The sequence below is a fragment of the Zootoca vivipara genome, chromosome 2 (genome assembly GCF_965207765.1).
Source record: "Zootoca vivipara chromosome 2, rZooViv2.hap1.1, whole genome shotgun sequence".
Taxonomy (NCBI): domain Eukaryota; kingdom Metazoa; phylum Chordata; class Lepidosauria; order Squamata; family Lacertidae; genus Zootoca; species Zootoca vivipara.
Window position 1 is genome coordinate 1,542,213 of NC_142584.1, and position 22,140 is coordinate 1,564,352.

At 43.4% G+C, this 22,140-nt stretch overlaps 1 protein-coding gene across 6 annotated transcripts in view; it reads left to right on the forward strand.

Moving 5' to 3' along the window:
* Positions 1 to 22,140, forward strand: part of LRP1 (LDL receptor related protein 1) — a 329,900-nt gene that overhangs the window by 153,894 nt on the left and 153,866 nt on the right. For all 6 annotated transcript variants that reach the window (XM_060272175.2, XM_060272177.2, XM_060272178.2 and 3 more), the window contains 2 exons: positions 16,077 to 16,239; positions 21,489 to 21,711. In XM_060272175.2, the coding sequence (XP_060128158.2) occupies positions 16,077 to 16,239; positions 21,489 to 21,711 (386 nt within the window). The remainder of the gene's footprint in view (positions 1 to 16,076; positions 16,240 to 21,488; positions 21,712 to 22,140) is intronic.

Below are 22,140 nucleotides of genomic sequence, written 5' to 3' on the forward strand. Positions count from 1 at the left end.
CAGGAGAGTAAGAATCTGATTTTTATGTTTATTTTTTGTCCTGGGCCACATAATCTACAGCATAGCTTGTTAAATGGAAACTGGGGTTTTTTTCATACAGCTGTGGGGATCAGGGCACAGAGTAAATCACTGAATAGTATTATAAAATGATAAGATCATAGAATTGTTGAGTTGGAAGAAACTCCAAGCATCATTTAGTCCAACCTCCTGCAGTGCAGGATGATGATAAATCTAAGAGCAGTGCTCTGATTAGCATGTTTGGAGGAAGATGCCCCCAAGTAATCAGTTGACTTCATATAAAATGCCAATAAATACACGTTCCTATAAATGGGGGCACATAAAGGGTGTGAAGTTAATCTGTCAGTGACAGCCACCTAAATAGACAATTTTTTAAAACTTGTTTGGAATATTTTAAAGTTCTTCTGGTATCTCTGCCCTGAAGAAGAAGAAGAAGAAGCAGAGAAAAAAAGAAGAAAAAGAAAAAGAAGAAAGCCTAGTTTAAACCATCTTTAGATGCGGCCAATATGGCCAACTATCACCCAGTTTCAAATCTTCCTTTCTTGGGCAAGGTGATTGAGTGAGTGGGTGCTGAACAACTCCAAGCACACCTGGAAGATGCAGACCATTTGCATCCCTTCCAGATCCCACCAGATGTCAAAGAGAAAAACAACTACCAGACTTTTAGGAGACATCTGAAGGCAGCCCTGTTTAGGAAGGCTTTTTATGTTTAATAGATTATTGCAGGGGCGTAGGAAGATAGGGGTGGTGGGGGCAGGCCGCCCCGAGCGGCGGGCTCCAAGGGGTGCCCATCGCGGGCACCCACCCCGCCCCCAAAACGTGCATCCTGCCCCCGGAATGTGTGTCATACCCCTCCAGGAAGCGTGCCACGCCCCCGGAACGCATGCCACGGCCCTCCAGGAGGTGCGCCCCACCCCCGAAACGTGCACTTCGCCCCTCCGGGAGGCGTGCCCCGCCCCCAGAACAGTCGCCAGCCCTGGTGCCGGAGCATTAAGCTCCGCCACTGGATTATTGTATTTTAATATTCTGTTGGAAGCCGCCCAGAGTGGCTGGGGAAACCCAGCCAGATGAGTGGGGTATAAATAATAAATTATTGTTGTTGTTTGTTTGTTGTTTCTCATTGAAGGAAATGAAGAAAAGCTTAGCTACAGATATAGGGCAAGGCTTTGCATCTAAACTCAAGTAAAAGAGAGAAAATGATCCAGTGTCCGCCCCGAGCTGCATGTACACACGTCGTCTTAATTTGTGCTGTTGTGATGCCAGTGAGACAACCAGATGCTCCAGCAAGTCCATCTCAATTGGAGGGCGGGCAAACAATGAAGCAGCCAGCCTTGGGGGTCCTCTTGTCACTTTTTCTTCATGTCAGGGCCTGCGTTTCTACTTTCAGACAGAAGCGAGACCAAAATCCCTGAGGAGTTCAAAATGAGTATGGTGTGTGGCAGACTGACAGCTGGCTGTATATTGTACATGCCAAACAGGAAAAGGGGTCATTATCTTGCCTGAGGGGGAAAGATGCAGCAAAAAGAAGAAAAGAAGAAGAAGAAGAATTGTGACCCAATCAGGTGCTAATGACGATTAGAGAACATGACACTGGCTTGAGGGCGTGTGTCAAAAGTGGAGGGAGCAGGGAGGACCCTTCTGCTATATAGTGCACCCCCCAGAGAAACTGCTGTTTGGAACAATTAAAAAGTAGTATGCCCTTGAGCATGTGCAGAGTGCATTCTTCATGTCGCTCAATAATCACAGGCACTCTGTTACCTCTGGGATTTGGAAACAGAGCTGTGAGTAGGGCTTCTACAGGTAGATGAAGGAATTTCAGATGATCTTGAACCCTGGTACAGTGGTACCTCGGTTTAAGTACACAATTGGTTCCGGAAGTCTGTACTTAACGTGAAGCGTACTTAACCTGAAGCGAACTTTCCCAATGAAAGTAATGGAAAGTGGATTAATCGGTTCCAGATGGTTCTGCGGAGTACTTAAACTGAAAGTACTCAAACCGAGGTATGACTGTACTTCCTATTTTAGACATTATTCCAGCCTATCTTTACCCATTACCTTGTGATATTAGCACCTCCTATTTATTTATTTTCAGTATTTCTTCTGATTCAGAAGTTGCAGATGGGCACCATCTAGAATCTAGAGTACAGTTCCAGATGTACATTTTGAATTATTTATGGATGTTGTTGTATGTGTGGGCTGGAAATGCAGCCCATTCTGCTCTCATAGAGCTCTGCATAAGGTGTCAACAGCCAGGCATCCCCTATCTCAGGGGTTGCCAAGCTTTTTGGACCAGTGGGTACATTCCAAACAGAGAGAGTGCTGAGGGTGCCATTCTCAAAATGGCTGCTGTGAGGGACATGGCATAACACAAGATTGGAGAGAGTGCAGTCATTGCTGCTCTCCCTTATGTTTACCACAGGAAGTCCACTATGTTTTGCTGGTGCTAACTGTGGAGATACTATTGTTAACAGCAGAAGAACCCCGTTTCCTCAATGCCAACCCTAAACATAAACTTAGGTTGCAGTCCTGTACCCACTTACCTTAGAGTAGCCTTATTAAACACAAAGAGACTTGCTGCTGAGTAGACATGCATACTAGTGTATTGTAAGTCGGCTCTGCTGTGAATTCTTATTAAGTTCCTAGACATCAGCTTCAGTTTTTTTAAGCCTCTTTTTTTAAGCCTCTTTGCAAAGTTTTCATATTTTGCATTTGACATTTGGAGAGGAGGTTTTTTAAAAAAAAAAAAACAAAAACACCAAACATTCACCTTCACTTATTGTTCAGTAGTATTTGCAGAAAATAACTACTAGGGAGTATCTGATCTCAGACAAACCCACCACAGTTGATGTGGGAGGAAATAAGTGGAAATATGAATTTTCCAAGGACTACACAGTGGTACCTCGGGTTAAGAACTTAATGCGTTCTGGAGGTCCGTTCTTAACCTGAAACTGTTCTCAACCTGAGGTACCACTTTAGCTAATGGGGCCTCCCACTGCTGCCACGTGATTTCTGTTCTCATCCTGAAGCAAAGTTCTTAACCCGAGGTACTATTTCTGGGTTAGCGGAGTCTGTAACCTGAAGCGTCTGTAACCCGAGGTACCAGTGTACTAGAAAATAAGACAGAAATAGGAAAAGTTCAGTAAAGGGGAAAGGAAGATAGCAGTTCTTTAGAACCCAGAGATTCCTATTGTCTGGTGTCCAAACAACTCACTTATCAATCACTGCTTCACACATACACTCACAGCAGGTTACAAACCTTCAGTTCTGAGATAAGGAAGCATGATTCTGGAATAAAGACGAAATGGTGAATTGCAATCTCCATCTTGGAACTCATGACCACAACATCCATCCTAGTTCTTGTACTCCCTGCCCCCCAATGTCCTTCTCTACCCCGTGCTTTGGATAACATTTTGTCTCATGAAGAGTTCTCGAGAACTTGAAAGCTTGGCAAATGTTTGTGACATTCTGGCTGGTCCTAATAAAAATATTGCCCAATTTTGGCTTTTGAACTTTGAAGTTGGAGCCTGCTCAATCTGAGTTGCCGTCTGTGTACACATTACTTTTCACTCTGGCTCCAGTGTGCTCGCACCACTGTTGTTTGAAACCATGTACACACATTAGCCACAATCCATATCTATCCTGTAGTTTATTGAGAAATACTGCTGTTTGATGCGCTTGCCCTGATATCAGGTTCCATCTGATTAGAAAATGTAAGCCGCATTCACTTTGCAGTTTTGGTGGGCACCTTTGAAACAGCTCATGCACATGTGCAAATGGCAGCACATGCACAGACAACAGCCCAACCAAACAGGTAATACACATTGCATATATGCAAGTGCAGCTGCTTACATGTTCATAGGCTGAGATATTTAAGGCTTGTGTCTAGGAATTTGACATCTTTATTTAGGACCATGTACACGACTAAACAACTAAACAAAAAACCCAACTAAATCATTCTGGCTTCATTTTTTTTTATAAAAAAAAAACACTTTGCTGTGTACCAAAGTTTCTCCCTCCCTCCTTCTCACACACAACCTGTTTAATGTTTAACGCAGGGGGCAGGCAACCTCAGGGGGCTCAATATTTAATGATTCTATTTAGCTAAGATTTCTCCATTGCAGGGGGTTGGACTAGATGACCCTTGAGTCCCTTACAACTCTACGATTCTGTGATTCCAATATGCCCACTTTGGGCCTGTGATGGTCTAGAGCAGGCACCCCCAAACTGCGGCCCTCCAGATGTTTTGGCCTACAACTCCCATGATCCTTAGCTAACAGGACCAATGGTCGGGGAAGATGGGAATTGTAGGCCAAAACATTTGGAGGGCCGAAGTTTGGGGATTGTAGGCCAAAAGTTTGGGGATTGTAGGCCAAAACATTTGGAGGGCCGAAGTCTAGAGTGAAATTAACTCTAATTTACAGTGGTGTTTATGATACTGGCACCAGAGTGTGGATGGAAATTAAAAAACAACAACAGGAACAATCCAAAGGTCTGTTGTTCAGAGGTGTTTCCTGAGCCACCTGATAGTCGTTGGTGGGCCACCCAGTGGCTGCCCTGCATAGCTTTGCTTCAGGGTTTTGGGAGTTGATGCAAAGTAGCAGCTTATTGCATGGAAGCAATGCTTTTGTGAGTGCCTTCACTCTGTCTGGGATCAAGGTGGCTCTTTTGACAACTTGCCCTTTCCCCTCTGTTAGCCCCTTTTCTGGTATGTTGCAGAAGCAGCTGAGTGCAACTGAGGCCCAGGACTTGCGTCTTTCCCAAATTTCCCAAAGTTCTCTGAGACTGTGCGAAAAAGCAAAAAAGCTGACTGTTCCCCCCCCCCCCCAAAAGCTAGCTAGAGAATAGAAGAAGAAGAAGAAAATGATCTTGGGGACTGAGACTGGCGGTGGCCAGGGGTGGGGCGAGAGAGAACCGATTGTGTAGGGTTAAAATAGGTCTTGCTAATGTAGCTTTCATACAGTTTTATGGAAACCTTGGCTTTAACTATGAATGAAAGCAGAAAATAATAATAGAAGATGGAATTTTGAACAACGTAAGAGGGAGGGAAGGAATGGGGGGAGGAAGTTGAGAAGAGAAAACAAGCCAGCAATTTGAGAAACAAAAGACTTTGAGAGAAGCTTAATGCTTTCCAGCTGCAAAAATACCAGACTGGGAAGGGAGGAGGGAGATGGTTGGCTGTCACTCTTGTTGCTGTTGCCGCCTCTTTCGTTCCCATTCCAGCCCATTTTAAGAGCAAAGGGTGTCCAAAATCCTAGAAGGAGTTGGGGTACAAGCCTCAGGAGCTGGTTGCAATCAGCAACTGACTTTCTCTCTGGAGCATTTGCTGTGCTGAAGAATGAAAAGGTTGCAGAATGCATCCATGAGTTTGTCTGCCTCCGACTTAGTGTAGGAATGAAGCTATCTTTAAAAATTTTGCTTAAGTTTGAGAGGGAGAAAAATAAGAACCTGGCACATTTGTGCTATATTTTGTCCCAGGTAAAACCTTATGCTCTCTAGCAACAAGAGAAACACCCTGATAGTTTTTCTCACCTTCTGTTTTGCCACACACAAAAAGAAAAGTAAAGAAAGTGAGGAAATGAAGGTATTTCTGGATGTAGGGTGGAATAGCCTTCAGTCCTTCTTGTTGTTATTGTTGTTGTTGTGGTGGTGGTGGTGGTGTGGAGAATAGTTTTGAGAATAACCTTACTGACAAATTAAAACAGCATGCTGGGGGATCTTGCAAAAACAGGCCCCTCCCCCAAGTTTGGAAATAGGAAGCAGATCTTGAATTTGCATCGTGTAAGACCTGACATATTCATTGAGTTTACGGTTTGAATATTCCTTTTTCATCTTAAATGAAAAACAGTACTAGGTCCTGATATAAGAAGCCAAAGAGTGTAGTTGTGCCTTGCAAGGTGTTCACTGTTGTACGAGAAAACTTACTTGAGCAAAGATGGGACAATCTGCAGTTGCATCCTGCATTGCAGATCCTGCATTGTGCTTCCAACTGTATGTTCTTACAAGCTTTTGTTGGCAGCCATTGACTCTGTTTCATTCATGAAGTGGATAACAGAATCATAGAACTGTAGAGTTGGGAGGGACTCCAATGGTCATATAGTCTAACCCCCTCCAATGCCGGAATCTCAGCTAAAACATCCATGACAGATGGCCATCCAACCTCTAAGGCCAGCCAGCTTTATGGTTTCTTATATTAGGACTTAGAATAGTTTTTCATTCATTTAACAAACTGCAGCTTCCAGAATGTTTGATGGGAAGCCATGACAGTTTAAAGTGGTATCATAATACTTTAAATCTATGGTGTGAATGTGGTCTTAATCCCTTTCAATCTGCATCTTTAGTTTCTGGAAGCTGCAGGAAGGGACCCAAGCTAAGTGTTGGAACATATGCTTTCCATACAGAACGTCCCAGGTTCAATCTTTGGCATTTCCAGTTAAAAGGATCAAGTAGTAGTGAGAAAGGCAAATACTCTGACTTGTAATAGTGTAACTTTTTTATTTATACCAGGCATCCCCAAACTTTGGCCCTCCAGATGTTTTGGACTACAATTCCCATCATCCCTGACCACTGGTCCTGTTAGCTAGGGATCATAGGAGTTGTAGGCCAAAACATCTGGAGGGCCGCAGTTTGGGGGTGCCTGATTTATACTTTTAAATATTGCAGCCAGAGACCTTGAAAAGAGCAAAGTGCAGAAACCTGAACAAACATATGTATACACTGGTACTTGGTTCTCAAATGCCTTGGTACTCAAACAACTTGGAACCCAAACACTGCAAACCCGGAAGTAAGTGTTCCGGCTTGTGAACTTTTTTCGGAAGCCGAACGTGCTTCGTTTTGAGTGCTACGCTTCTGTTTTGAGTGTTACGCTGAGGTCTGTCTATTTTTGCTTTTTATTTCACTTTTTTGTTTTGTTTATGTGACTGTGTGGAACCCAGTTCAGCTACTGATTGATTGATTTTGTGACTGCAGTACATTGTTTATTGCTTTCATTTTATGGATCAATGGTCTCATTAGATAGGAAAATTCATGTTAAATTGCTGTTTTAAGGGTTGTTTTTAAAAGTCTGGAACGGATTATTCCATTTTGCATTACTTTCTGTGGGAAAGAGCGCCTTGGTTTTGGAAAGCTTTGGTTTTGGAAAGGACTTCCGGAACGGATTAAGTTTGAGAACCAAGGTACCACTGTAAAATTCTTGCCACATACTGGATTTATGTGGTTTATAATTCCCTCCTGATTAGGGAAAACCATATCAGTACCGTTGCTTTTTATATGAACCCTTATATCAATTGCAGTTGTAATCAATGGCACCATTTTTTCCAGTTCTTCAACTACATTTTCAACAAACACTTCCCAATAACTAAGGGTTTATAATCTAATCTGTTTGAGCCAGAATATAAATTTGGTCTGACCTTTTTATTCAGCCCTGGTTTGATTACATGTTGGGGGGGAAAGAATTCAAGAGAATTTTCAATCTGATAAGGGAAAACAAGAGGAAAACTTCACAGGAATTATGGAGGATTTAAAAGGATTCAGCTGCATACAAAAAGATGTATATTAGGGGGAAAATAGCACTAAAATGCTGTTATTTATCTTTTGGCTTGTTCAGATCTTTGGCTTGTAACAGCATAGATAAAGGAACGATAGAGATTAATAGGATTGCCACCTCCCATCTCAGATATGATCCTTAACTTCTTTTAAATCTCCAGGGCAGGAAGTTCTTCAAGTGTGATTTCTCACACAACACATATTGCAGCAGTTCTTTTCCTTGTTGCCTTATGCCAACCTTTGCAAAGCTGAGACTCTTTAGAATCATAGAATCACAGAGTTGGAAGAGACCACAAGAGCCATCCAGTCCAACCCCCTGTCAAGCAGGAAACACCATCAAAGCATTCCTGACATATGCCCACTCAAGCCTCTGCTTAAAGACCTCCAAAGAAGGAGACTCCACCACACTCCTTGGTAGCAAATTCCACTGCCGAACAGCTCTTACTGTCAGGAAGTTCTTCCCTTTTAACAAACTCCCAACCATCGTGAACTCCCTTCCCTTTTAGTATTTCTGTCCATGGGATCTCACCCAGCGTTTCCCTAAGTTTTCTGAAGTCAGCTTTCTTAAAGTCTAGAATTTGAGTCTTAGTATGCTTGGTTGCTCCTTTCCGCTGTATAATAAACTCCAGAAGAGCATGGTCACTCCCACCTAATGATCCTGCCACTTCTACCCCGCTAACCAGGTCATCACTATTGGTTAGGACCAGATCTAAAATGGCTGATCCTCTTGTTGCTTCTCCCACTTTCTGGACAATTAAATTGTCTGCAAGACCAGTGAGGAATAGTCTTAGATGGCTGGGGCTGATTAGTTGTAGTCTAAAACTTTCTGGCTGGCCAAGGTTGCCTGTGCCAATTGCTTTAGTAGAGGCTTTGCTTGGATGTACATGAGGCAGAAGAATGAAATAGGTAGGTGAGCTGAATTTCTTAAGCAAACAAATCCTGTACCTTGTTTAAGAGATAGTATCTTTGCCCACCAGTGAAGGGAGATGCAGTTTTGACTGATGGAGGTGATTTGTTGCTGCTCTTCAAACAGAAGTACATTTTCGCATGCTGGGTGGAAGCCATGTGGGATGGGGTGGGGTGGGGGGTGACCAAAGGCTTCTGCAACTGTTAAGTTTGGTTCAACATGGACTAGGACAAAGCCAGTTGTTTTAAAGGAACCTGATGGCTACAATACAACCTGTTGCTGGTTCAGTGGGAGTGCCAGCTGAGGTTCAGGGAGAGAATTGTGCTAAGTGAGAAATACTGCAGCTGGAATGTTGAGAAGAGCTCTGCTGGATCACACCAGTGGCCCATCTAATCCTGCAACCTGTTCTCACAGTGACCATCCAGATGCCCATGGGAAGCCTGCAAGGAGGACCCGAGCTCAACAGCTAATACAATAAATAATAAGACCCGATACTATAATACTAAAAATGAGTTAAAATCTGAATGGGAATGCTATAAGAAATAAGCATAGTTATAAATGGGAATGCTATAAGAAATAAGCATAGTCAAGCTGTGCTTTGTAAGGTTACCTGTACAGTGGTACCTCTGGTTACAAACTTAATTTGTTCTGGAGATCCATTCTTAAGCTGAAACCATTCTTATCCCGAGGAGTGCTTTTGCTAATGGGGCCCCTCTCTGTGCTCGTGATTTCCATTTGCACCCTGGGGCAAAGTTCTCAACAAGGAGCAGCTGCTTCCAGGTTAGCGGAGCTCGTAACATGAAGCGTTCGTAACCAGAAGTGTTTGTAACCGGAGGTACCACTGTACAGTACAGTATATAAATTATTATTGGGAAAGTTATAGAGGTCCAGACTGCAGTTGTTCCACCATTACCCTGTTCTGTAATTTGCGTTCAGTTCTTTCTTCTCATTTGGAACACCCAAAAGCAATCTTGTGACTCTGACTCAAAAGGTGGTTTGCAGCCAACTTTGACGTTATTTTTCTCTAGCTTCAACAGGTCTTTCCCCTCTGCTGCAGGAAACTGCCTTGGTGCTTGTGCCTCCTTCTTTTGTGCAAGATATTAATGAATGAATCAGGGACAGGGAAGCTCAGAACAGAGTAAGCAACAACAACGTAGCTTTGGGTTGCTTAACCATTATAAAAGTGCAGAGTCGCTCCTGTGGTCTGAGAGGTTGGAGCTGACACCAGGACACCACATGGGAGAGTTTCCAAATGGAGTGACTCAGCTTAAAGCACTGACTAGATGTTAAAGGAAAATCACTGCCTCTTGCTTGATTCCTCCCTCCTTCTGAGAGACAGAGATTTGGCACTCAGGCAGTATCTCTTAACTCTGTCACGAACTTTGCCCTGCATCCCCCAGAGCAGCTGCCTGCCTGTGGGGTTTAATGTCCCACTTGGACCACAAGCCTAGCAAAGCGGTTTAAGGGCATATCACAAGACGGATGAATGTGCATCTTTTAAATTATTTTAACACTTAGCCTCTAAAAGCAGCTTCAGATCAAAGATGCCGACTCTTGAGGCAAAGTGGCTTGAAATTACAATTCCCAGCTAGATTAGCGATGGTCTTCATCTGGACTGGCAGATTTATTCACTGGTGCTTGTTTTTGCTGGCCTGTGGCTCAGGCCTGTCTAATGTGCTTTTTCCCAGAGCAGCACAGGGCAGGCCTGGGATATCTTGGACATTGTACAGTGGTGGTCAGGGGGCTCCTGTTGAGACAGGTGACCAGGCAACCATTTTGCAGGCTGCTTCAAAATGAAAGAGCCAGGCCTTTTGGTCTGTAGGATTTCTATTCAGAAAACTCAAAACATGATCAATGGGCTGTATCAACAAAGGAAGCTTCTGCAACAGACTTGATATCATTCCTTTGCTGATTTGAAATCATATGCATAATTTCTGGGTGCAGTTTCTATTCTTCTTTAATTGATGTGCCTGTTTCCTGTCCAGTATAGCTACTATTTATCTGTACTTGGATGCTTGTATCTCTGCTTCTCTAGGATGATTATCCCATAGCCCCATATCATATTTTACCTTAGAAGTGTACTGTCAATCCCTGGGGTCCAGAGGTTGTTGGGGCACAACTCCCATCATTCCTGGACACTGCTGGGCTGGGGCTGAGAGCTCAGTACCTGGAGAACCAGATTCCTCACCCCTGCTCTATTATTTTCTGTCTGTCTGTGTTGAAGTCATCAAAGTGTAAATATGAATAACAACAATATCCTTCAGGAACTTGACTCCAAATGAAATTAAATCAAAAGCTATCTGAACTTTTGCAGCTCGAAGCACTTGGTTGGTAGGTTGTTGCTGTTGTTGTTGTTGTTTTAAGATAGAGCGGTCTCTCTCTCACACACACATGCGCACCAACTCCAAGTGGCAGTTCATAACTTATCCCTCCTCCCAGAATTCTCGTAATGGAATTATGTTGCTGCTGCTGCTCCTATCCCCCTTGTAGTTTGGATGTTGCAATTTACAAGCCTGGCGATTCCAGTTTTCTGAAGAACAACAGAACACTAAAATTGTTTTCCCAGCCGAGTGGAGAAATTTGTTCTCCCCCAGTATGTTAATGAAAGGCAAATTTTGCAGTGAGTCAGTTTTTACTGTTAGCAAAGCTGGCACTTGGTTCTTAGCCAGTCATCCTTGGAGGGCACCAGGCAGCTTGACTTGCTCAACAGTCCCTCCGTCCCTTGAGACAAAGCCTTCTGCTTTGAGGGAGTGGAGTCAATTCATGTTTCCATTACACAGTGCAGAGAGAGAGAGAGAGTCTACTCTTGAGACATTCTTATCCCTGCAGCAACATCAGACCTACCCAATACTGTGTTAACATTCAAGCCAGTACACATACATTTGCTATGGTGGGTAATTGGGTCTTTCTTTTGTCAAGCTTCATTGTTGGGGCCAGCTTAGAATAGCAGTTCCTTTGCATCCCAGTCTGTGACACAATTGTATGCCGCTGCTGATTGGAGTCCAGAGGGTGCTTCCTGACCTTTTTTTTTTTAAAAAAAGGGGGGGAGCAGGAGGAAGAAGTGGAGAGAAAGCAGCAGATGAAGGCCCTGACATATGGAGCCTTCTATTGGAGGCCAAGGAAAATCCACTTATCCAAACATGAGGAACTTGCTGTACACACTGCAGGTTCAGATATCCAAACAGCTGGACCTAAACTAGCCTTAAACAAGCCTTACTTTATTGTGTTTTGCTGGTTCGCAGCAGCCATTTCCCCACAAACCATGGGGAAGGAGGGGGGGAGATCTAACAAATAAGAGAGCATTTTCCCTTCCTTTTTTGCCTTTTGCAAGGTTTTAGAGGGTTTTCCTGGTTTGTTCGTTTTTAATCATTTGGGGGTCAAAATTCTGCACAGTGGTCCCTTGGGTTACAAACGCTTCAGGTTACAAACTCTGCTAACCCAGAAATAGTACCTTGGGTTAAGAACTTTGCTTCAGGATGAGAACAGAAATCGTGCTCCGGCGGCGCAGCAGCGGCAGGAGGCCCCATTAGCTAAAGTGGTGCTTCAGGTTAAGAACAGTTTCGGGTTAAGAACGGACCTCCGGAACGAATTAAGTTCTTAACCAGAGGTACCACTGTAGTTGGAAACACATTACTGTAGAAAATTTCCCATTGGGAATAATTGACTCGTTATGTGAACACTCACCTAACAAAAAATTCGCTGAGAATGCATTGTGTTTGGATAGTGGAACCTGTGTTACTGAGTCAGACCACTTTTTCATCTTATCTCAGTGTTGCCTATTCTACAGTGGCTCTGCAGCAATTCTGTGAATTGAATTTGGGACCTTCTGCATGCAAAGTTGATGTACTAAAGCTGAGCTACAGATGTGTAGTGAATATGATCTGGATTGAGGCAGGTAGAGGAAGGCTGACCCTTGCAAAGTCATCATAGTATTGTGGTTAGAGTGTTGGACTAGAACCTTGGAGACCAAAGTTCAAATCCACACATAGCCATGAAACATGGGCCAGTCACTGTCTTTCAGCCTAACCTACCTCACAAGGTTGTTGTGAGAATCATATCCTGGGGAAAGTGCATAAAACCACTTATGACTCGTTGAACTCTTTGGAAGAAAGGTGAGGATATAAACAAACTCATAAACAAACATTCCCTCTCCCACCACGAGTTATGGTAAAGCAGTTATTTCTAATGTACCTATTTATGTTTAGAAAACTGGGATGTAAAGACGTTCAGTCAAGAAATGAAGTATGGCAACTGTAATCTTTTGCAAATAGAATACAAGAGAAGCCTGTATGTTGTTCACTTACATCAAGTGTAGGATCAGATCTCTGTTGCATGGTTAGAAACTGTGAGTTAGAAAGAACCAGAATCTACAGTCTGCAAGTAAACAATTTGTACAGCTGCAGTTATCCTTTTATTGGTAATTTAAGCATAAGGAAGTGCCATAGTAAAGTCCCGCCCTTGGCTCCTATGGGAGGAAAGGCTGGATATGAGATTTAATAATAAATTCAATAATAAAACTGTAATTCGGTGAGAACTACATTCTGAAAGGTGTGTGTGTTTTGGGCAGCACCATCCTATGAACTGTACTTGTGAAAGAGCAAAATAATGTTCTCTCCTTTGTAAAGGATGTTCCTTTATGTGGAATTAATCAGGAAAACTTATGTTTTGATTTCTGTTTTAGTTTCAGTGTCTGTTTTGGATTTTGTTATGGGGGCTTGTTATGGGGATGCGTTACTGTAGATTATAGTAACTATTTCTAAATTTGCATCTTTGTATATAAATTAGCATATGCAAATTTTATGTAAACCCACATAGTTGTGGGCTGTGTAGGCAATGCATTTTTTCTTTTTTGGTGATCTCAAGTGGCCACAATAACTAAGCTGTAGTTGAGCACCTGGAAACAAGTGATCCTGATTTCATTAATCCAACCACAGTGGTACTCATTAAGTCTGAAATGGCGAACTGTGGCTTAAGGTCACACTTCTAACCATAGGTAGAAGTTGATTTAAGATTGTGCTTTGTAAGCTCATATTAAACTTCATTTTTCCATTTTGGATATAATGGAATCAGAAAGTAAGAGCTCATGAAAGGAGGTGGCATGGGGAGGGTGTTTCACAAGCCAGAATCTGAGCTTTTGAACCTGGCCAGAATCTGGGGCCCCCTTTTTGGTTTGGTTGCTGCTGCTTCCCAAAACTCCCCCCCCCCCGCCTTCCGCCACTGCACTTTAGCTGCACACTGTTTCGGCCTCTGCCAACAAAGTATTTTGGAATGTAGCAATAGGCTGTGGAGGCCTAGGGCTCTCAGAAGCCCATTGATGCCAGGACTGGAGAAAAAAGGAAACCCTGTGAAACACGAAAAAAGTTTTGAAAGCTGTTTTCAAGGGGGGCACAGGGCGGGTGAGGGAGCCTAATTGAGGACAGCAGCCAGTTCCCCGAGAACAGAGCAGCACAGAAGGATGAGAGGAGAATAGGCCTCTAAGTATCTCAGTGGGAGAGCAATCTTCTGCCTGATGCTCTATTCTTCAGGAACACAAAACAGGCCCAGTGGGGAGGAGAAGGGGTTGCTTGGGATGGTTCCTTGGTGGCAAGAAAACTGGGAGGGGAGGCATGTGATAGGGGGTGAGATGTGGCAGAAGAACAGGCCAGGGGCAGTGGCATGCGGTCACTGGACATGGGGAACTAGGCTAGTCCCCTAAATATACAGTACCTGGTAAATTAGAGTATTAAAGTATTAATGCCTGGTGCCTCCTTCCCAAAGCTTGGGAAGCTTCTGCCTGGCTTAGGGAGTGAGGTGGGATGCTCACAAACACAATGTCCCTCCCTTCCCACAATCGCCTTTACAAGTTGTTGCCTCTGGCCCTAACTGTTCCCTAAAGGAAAGTTTCACTGCACACCAAGTGTGCAGTGTGTGGGGGGGGGGGAGTGGGAAAGAGAAGAGCACTAGTATGAAACAGGGTACTCATGTCTCACGACCAATGCCACTGTGCCGGGGTTTAAGCACTGCAGTTGTTTGAGGCTACAGGGTCACAGTCAAATCCTTTTTGTGTCATAGCCGAACAGCACAGCCTGAAATGCATATAGTCTAAATAGGCCTAATTTTATAAGGCTATTTCATTTTTCATGGTATTATATATAGCTTCCTCTGGCAATTGAGAAAAAGGTTTTATTTGGAAAGGGCTTTGCCAGGCTTTTTGTTTTTTGCTGAGCATGTTCTCTTTTACTGCTGTAGTTTATATGGTGGTTTTAGAAGGCTTGTTCATCATCTTGAGTGCCTGTGCTGTTCGAAAGACAGCTAACAAATTTTATAAACAAACTAATAAATGTTTTTAATAGGGTCACTGGGTTTATGTTCAGCAGGCTCCTGTCCCTTAAAAGGGTTGTACAGAAATGAAAGTTCTGCTGGTTGCAGTTTCTTCTGTCAGTGTAGCTTTGTGTTTGGGAAAAGTTCCCTTAACAAAACTCTCAGTTATACACATTTCTGAAGAGAGAAAGAGAGAGAGAGAGAGAGAATGTGGCAGCCTAATAGAGGACTGGAGAACTTCATGGTTCTAGATCTACCACCACCAGTTAACTGGGAAATTATTTCTTGAAATAGAGGTTTGGTAAGAAGACATGATCTGGATGACAGAGCTGCAAAGGAGGAACAGAAGTTCCATGTGACGTATAGCTGGGTTGAACCATTTCAGATTGCAGATGGGAGAACAGAAGTCTGAGTGCTCCCTCCCAAACAATACTTACTAGCAGTGCCTCCCCCCCCCGAAAAGCAGGTGCTGGTACTCACCATGAAATTGTTACAGTAAGTGCCAGACTTTTTAACAAACAACCCCCCCCCCAAAAAAAAAGAAGAAAAAAGAATTGCTGGTACTCACCTGAAGTTGTTACAGTAACTTCCACACTTTTTAACAACAACAAAAGAGGTGGCGGTACTGCATAGCCTTGAGTACCACCTGGAAAAAAGCAGTGCTTACTAGACATATAAAGCTTAGCATGCTGCAGAGAAGGTTGTAGCTTAGCCTTCTCTTTGAAGGTCTCTCCACGCATCACTACCCTTTTAAGCTTTTGCTTTTCTGAGGTACTTTCAGTCACAGAGTGCAAGCATTGTCTTTATTTATAATGCTGGATGACCTAGAACTCTTGAGACCTGTACCAGGAGCAGTTCTGTGTGCCTGACTCTTTACAGGTCCGCTGACAGCTCTTTTGCAGTTCAGTTCCTTCTTGTCCTGAGGAATGAGCTGATCAGATGTACCTGTTAGATGAAAGGAAGGTTGTAAATATTTTTGATGATGTATTAGTTGGAGGCCTCATTTTTCTATTTGGACACTCTGAGCTATGGTTTCCAAGGAGTTTTGACAGAATCGAAGAACCAAGATTTACCACAGTTTATTTCTCATAGGTGTAGCTTTCAAAAGGAGTCCACCGAAAGTCCAAGTAACTACAAGACAGATAAGGCAGATGGGCTCAGCAGATAAAAATATCAACAGATGAAACCTACCCATGCTGTATAGAGCCCAGCTCCAGATTTCTGGCTTTTTGAAGAAGGTTAATTTCTGAACTATTCTTGACCAAGAGTTAATATCTTACTTACCACATACTTCATTTTCTTCCATTAGATGTGGAGCAGATGGCTATTGACTGGCTTACGGGCAACTTCTACTTTGTGGATGATATTGATGACCGGATATTTGTCTGCAACAAGAATGGGGTCACCTGTGTTACGCTGCTTGACCTGGAACTGTACAATCCCAAAGGCATTGCACTGGACCCAACCATGGGGTGAGAATCTTGTGTGTGCGGTTTGTGGATGAAGAATATATTTATTTGGGAAAGATGGAAATAATGTTGCAATTGGTGGTTTATGAACTCAATACCTGGCTTTAGGAGAATGGTGCAGCTTGGAGATAGAGCATTTTATGTGCTCCTTCCCATGAAGTTTTCCAGCCATTTTAAACAAGATTGGCTGGATAAAGTTTTTGAATTACTATTATTTATTTATTTATTGTGATGTAATTGATGCAAAATAGGATTTTTTCCCTGCATTTTCAAGATGTGGTCATGCCCATGTAGAATCCATGAGCCCAGAGCTATAAGTAATGCACTTTTCATGCTTGAATTTTTCTCTTAAATTATCACAGTGTCCTTTGAATAACTAAGTGCCTGTCAATGTGAAATCTAACCAGCTGAGCAGCAGTGAAATGGCATATGAAATGGCAAATACCTCTCTTTCCTTCTGCCCCCATTTGAATTATCGACCTATTAGAAAGCATAACTGAAATAAGGAACATAGTGGGAGTTATTTGGGAATGAATGGCAACTTTATATTCTGAGAGTTGTGGTAATTTGTCCATTTAAGCATGGGCTGGTGGATGGGCGAGTTGATTTGTAGAGTTGATCTTGAACGTTGCCCTGCCATGTCCAGGAATTAGACTGGAGAATCTTTTGAACTTGGGTTCTATGAGATCCTCCTTTGCTGCATCAGCACCTCTAAGCTATCAAAGGAATCCTCCTTCCAGAGAGTTGCTAGCATAGGTCTATGCGTGGCAGGTGATTGATAGTGAAGAAATGTGAAGTCTGAATCACAGAGTATCCTGTGAGCCCAATTGCACACAGTAGCTGTCAGCTGAAGGCTAGGCCTACACAATGTCAGAGCCTCCCAGGCTTGGCCATGACCTGTGGTACCTGGATTTGCCATCAGCTGGCATCAAAAGGTCATGCAGGCTCATAATTTACAACAGGAGTAGCCACTGTGGTGCCCTTCAGATGTTGTTGGACTGGAGCTCCTATCATCTCTGACGATTGGCGATGCTAGCTGGGACTGATGGGAGATGTAGTCCAGCAACATTTGAAGGGTACTATGTTGCCTAGCCTTGATTTACAGAAGGGGTGCATAATGTCTGAACCTCTGATAGATGTGCTCCTGCCTGGAACATGCTATCAATTCCAGTTTCTATGGCTCCTTCTAGGTGTTGTGAACAAAAACTGTTCTTGGGAACGTTAGACCTTTTTTCTCCTGGTTTCCTGGGACACAGTTAGACACTTTCTGCTTCAGCTGTGAGGGTTAGTGCAGCATCAGCATGAGCTGAAATGCTCAGCATGTCTGGTCTTGAGAAGATCAGATGCACTGATACTCTACTCCTGATCCCTAACTATAGAGCTGTCTGGATGCACTGTAGAAAACCACAGAATCTGTGTAATTGGCGCTATATTATGGGATGAGCTGCACATCAGATGTGTAGCTATCCCATTCAGTCTGTACCACATTTAGAGGAGAGTGCCTCACCTCGCTGTGCAAAGGAAAAAGTGGCTTCCCATAGAGTGAACAGCCGCTGTTAAATTTATGGATCCTCTCTGTGGTCAAGGTTCCAAGGATCACACTTCAGTTGCTAGGCATCTTGAAGGTCAGCCAGTTGGATGCCTTTAGTGAAATCCTCTTGGAAAAGAGGGGAAAGATGATGGTCATCTTTGTGTCAAGGCACTGCTGGAACAAACTGAAAATGTTGAGGAAGTTCATGACATTGTAGCTCAGTATTGCGTCTATGCATATTTGGTTGCGCAGATGTTTATATTTCATAACTGACTTTGCAAGAAAGGGTAGAATCATCTTGTCTGGAATGCATAATCTTGCTAAGGGTCTTGACCAAATCAAGGTTGTGCTCAGTTCATACCGTACAAGCATGCATAGAGTTGACCTTGAGCAGATCCTGGGCATGCATTTCCTCTGTGCTGGGGTCTTGCAACTGCATATAGACAAGGCAAAGTGCTCCAGTTCAGCCAGGTCTTGGTAGCTTATATCATCTTAGAATCAAGGAAGGAGTATTTGTTACCCGTTGTCTCCTTCTTCCAGGCACATGCTCTCTGCTTTCTGCCACGTTGTTCTATGTAGCCTTCCCCCTCCCTCAGGCCACCTCCTTCACATTTGCCCTCAAGGTTCAGTTCTCTTACCAAACTTGTCCTCAGCACCACTGGCACACCTTACTAGCATTTCCATTGACACCTGATTGTTTGTGACTCATCATCCTCTGGCCTTGTTTCTCCCCAGTTTGCCTAAAGGAGGTTGTTGTAAGGCCCTCTGCACAGAAATGGGACCACATTTATGTGCTGTATTGTACTTTCTGCAAGACTGGCATTAAATAGATGGTAAATGCTGCTTCTATTCAGCAGCAGTCATAAGAGTAATGGAATTTAGGATGATGGAGTGGCTGGAGCGCTGCAGAGTTCAAGACCCATTGGGGAGGGTAACTGTATACTGTGCAATGCATATGCAAGAAAGAAAGCTTCCTGGCATCCCAGAAGCAGTGAGAAAGGGCATTTTGTAGGGGAGGCGTGAGATGGTGGTGAGGGTGTGTTAACCCATCCACTGCCTGCCTGCTTGGTTAGACTCCCTTGAAACCCAACCAGCCACAGCTGCTTTTCCTCCTCCTGGGTAGTTTCAGGTGCACATTTAGAAGCCGGGTGGGGGAGTACTTTGAGGAGAGGTTTCAGGCATTCAGTTCATTGTATTGCAATTTAAGTGAAAGGAAAGAGTTTATGCTGTGCTGATGAGGCCTTAGAGTGCAGTCCAAACTCCCTTTGTTCTGGGTTTACATGAATTGGGTGGCACCCTGCCTCTTCTCCTATCCAGATTATCCCCTTAGCACATTGATTTGCAGAAAAGCCGGTGGGGGTGGGGTGGATATATTGCTAGGCCATGTTTCCATAAGTGATTTCTTTAGGGAGTTTAGCAGGTAGCTAAATCTTAAGCACATTTACTCAGAAGTAAGTCTCATTGATTCTCCATGGGGCTTACTTTCAAGTATTTAATTTTTAACTCGATCTATGTACAATGGGAAGGAGATCTTCACCATTTGAAGATGAGTGCACCAGAGGGCACTCAGATACTGTGTAAGAATGATTCCAAATACTGATGCTTCCTTTGTGTCAAGCTTGAGGTCTAGTAATCTGAGTGCCCTTGAGGGCCTTGTGGTAGATGGATACAGTCAATCTGGCCTTCTGATATCCTTGTTCTAAACCCAAATAAATTGCCTTTAGAATTGAAGCAAAGAAACAGGAATGGGTGTATAAGTGTGTATTTTGCGCCATTTTGTATCAGGTTGGCTGCTCTCCTGAATACTCAAGAAGCCTCCTTCTGCACTTGATGTGTTTCTTTCCAGTGTGGATGATAGATAACGGTATTTAGAAATGGGTGTTCTGTGACCAAAGCATACCTTAGTCTGCCATCTAGCGTTTTCTGATAGGTAACATGATATAACCCACCCACCACCGTGTTAGGGTTTTCACAAAATAAAAATAAAAGAAATGTGTACGTTATGCTGCTCTAACAATAGGTTTTACACTAGTGGTGAGGCTTAAGAGGATCTCCTCCCTGCTCCTGCGCATTTTTCTCAGGCAAAAGCACGACACCAAAAGCTGTACAGTGGTACCTCTAGTTACGAACTTAAATTCGTTCCGGAGGTCCGTTCTTAACCTGAAACTATTCTTAACTAGAGGCGTGCTTTCACTAATGGGACCTCTTGCTGCCACTGCGCCGCCAGCACACAATTTCCGTTCTCATCCTGGGGCAAAGTTCTCAACTCGAGGTAACTCTTCCAGGTTAGTGGAGTTCGTAACCTGAAGCGTTTGTAACCTGAGGCGTTTGTAACTCGAGGTACCACTGCACTTCATTTTAACTTTTCCTCGCAGCTAGCTATACCATTTTTATTTTCAACATTCAGTTGTGAAGATTGGCAGGTAGAACTGATAGGAGCTGAATGAGCTAGCAATCCCTAGTACCCTGCTACCTAAGTCCTCTCATCAAACCCCCAAAGGCCAAACTGTTCAGAAGCAAGGGCATTTTGCAGTGACGTCTTCAGCATACATCCCATGCACTTGAGGAGAAGCCTAATTGGACTCAGTGGAACTTCCATCCAAGCCAAACATACACAGACAGAGCTAGACAACTTTTAAAACCATAGGAGTGCAGGCATGGTTGAAAAAACTCAGAACCTATATATTTCACTTTTTATGCATTTTAAAGTCACTTGCATGTTAAGCATGACAAAATAGGTTTCCAGCTTCATGGTTTTTTTTAAACAAAGGAGATCTTTGGAACAATCCAAATCGTGGTGGGGCAGAGCTGTGCATCCATCGCTGAATCCAAAGGTCTTCTGCTTTCTCTGTCCAAGGGGAAGGAGGGATGTATTCTCCTCTTTTTTCTTTTCTTTTTGCTGCACCAGCTCCATATTGACTTAGCTGACAAGCCCAAAGATTGGACCCTTGGGTATTCACAAAGCTTTGGATGCAGTAGATGCATCCACTAGTGTCCTATCTGGGTACACTCCATTTTCAGGGCTCTTTGTTCTCACTAGAATAAAGCTTGGGCCTCTGTGACAGCATGCCACCCACCCATGCGTCTCTTGAAGGAGACCGGTGGGGAGACTACATGCATCCCACATGTACCCCTACCCTTCCATCGTCATTGTGACAGAAGGGTTTAGGATTGCTGTCAATCTGTTTCATAGTCTTCCCTTGATTGGATGGGATTGGAGACTCATTACCATCATTATGTGACTGGACTGCTCCCTATAGACTTCATTGAAATCTCACTCTAGAAATGAGGCAGACTCATTTTGTTTTTAAAGTAGTACATTGCTTAAAGATATTAATTGAAAGAGGAATGTTGGATCTGGAACTTCTCAGCTAATGAATTTGTGCTCTGGTGGTTACTGTCCTGGTAGATTTTGATCCATTAATGGAAAGAACGGTTTTGAAGCTGGATTTTATTTACAGCCTGATGCAGTCCATGTTTAACCAAAAGGAAGTTCAATAAGACTTATTCTCAGTTCAATAATACTTATTCCCATAAATGATTAATGAAAAGTATTATTATTATTATTTTATTGACGACTGGTTTCAGTGCATTCAGTAGGCCTTACAAGTAGCCTTAACCTGTGAGTTTGTTTAATTAAAACATGCAGACCTGAGGTTAATTGAAAAGATTTTCTGCTTGAAGTACTGTACTCCTCACCTGCTTCTCTGCTTTCTTGCAGGAAAGTTTTCTTCACCGACTATGGACAGATACCGAAGGTGGAGCGCTGTGACATGGATGGGCAGAACCGCACAAAACTGGTTGACGCCAAGATTGTCTTCCCCCATGGTATCACCTTGGACTTGGTCAACCGGCTGGTTTATTGGGCAGATGCCTATCTTGACTACATCGAAGTGGTGGATTATGAAGGAAAGAACCGGCACACTATCATTCAGGGCATCCTGGTGAGTTCTCCTTTGGAGATCCTGCAGCAGGAGTTAGGGAGTCCCTTGGAACCATGGGATGGTTAAGCAGCCCATCTCTGGTTCCTCAGGTGCACTGCTGTCTTTGGGAATATCAATATCACTAATGACTGTGCTTCTAACTTATCCTTCAACTTACATTGAGAGATACCTAAATGTAGCAATCTAACTGCAGACTTAAGCAAACTTTTTAAAAATTAAAGAGATCTTAAAAGGCCTGGGTTGTGAGCTGGAAAGCTGCTCTGAGTTCCTTAAATAAGATGACAGCACTGATGTTCAGCACAGAGGCACTTGCTACATAGAAACAAAGTGATTTCAGGATTGTAAGCAATGTGGATGAGTCACAAGAGTTCTAAGAGATCTGAAGGCCATTGGACATGCTCTGCCAACTGAAAGCACAGAGCAGCCTTC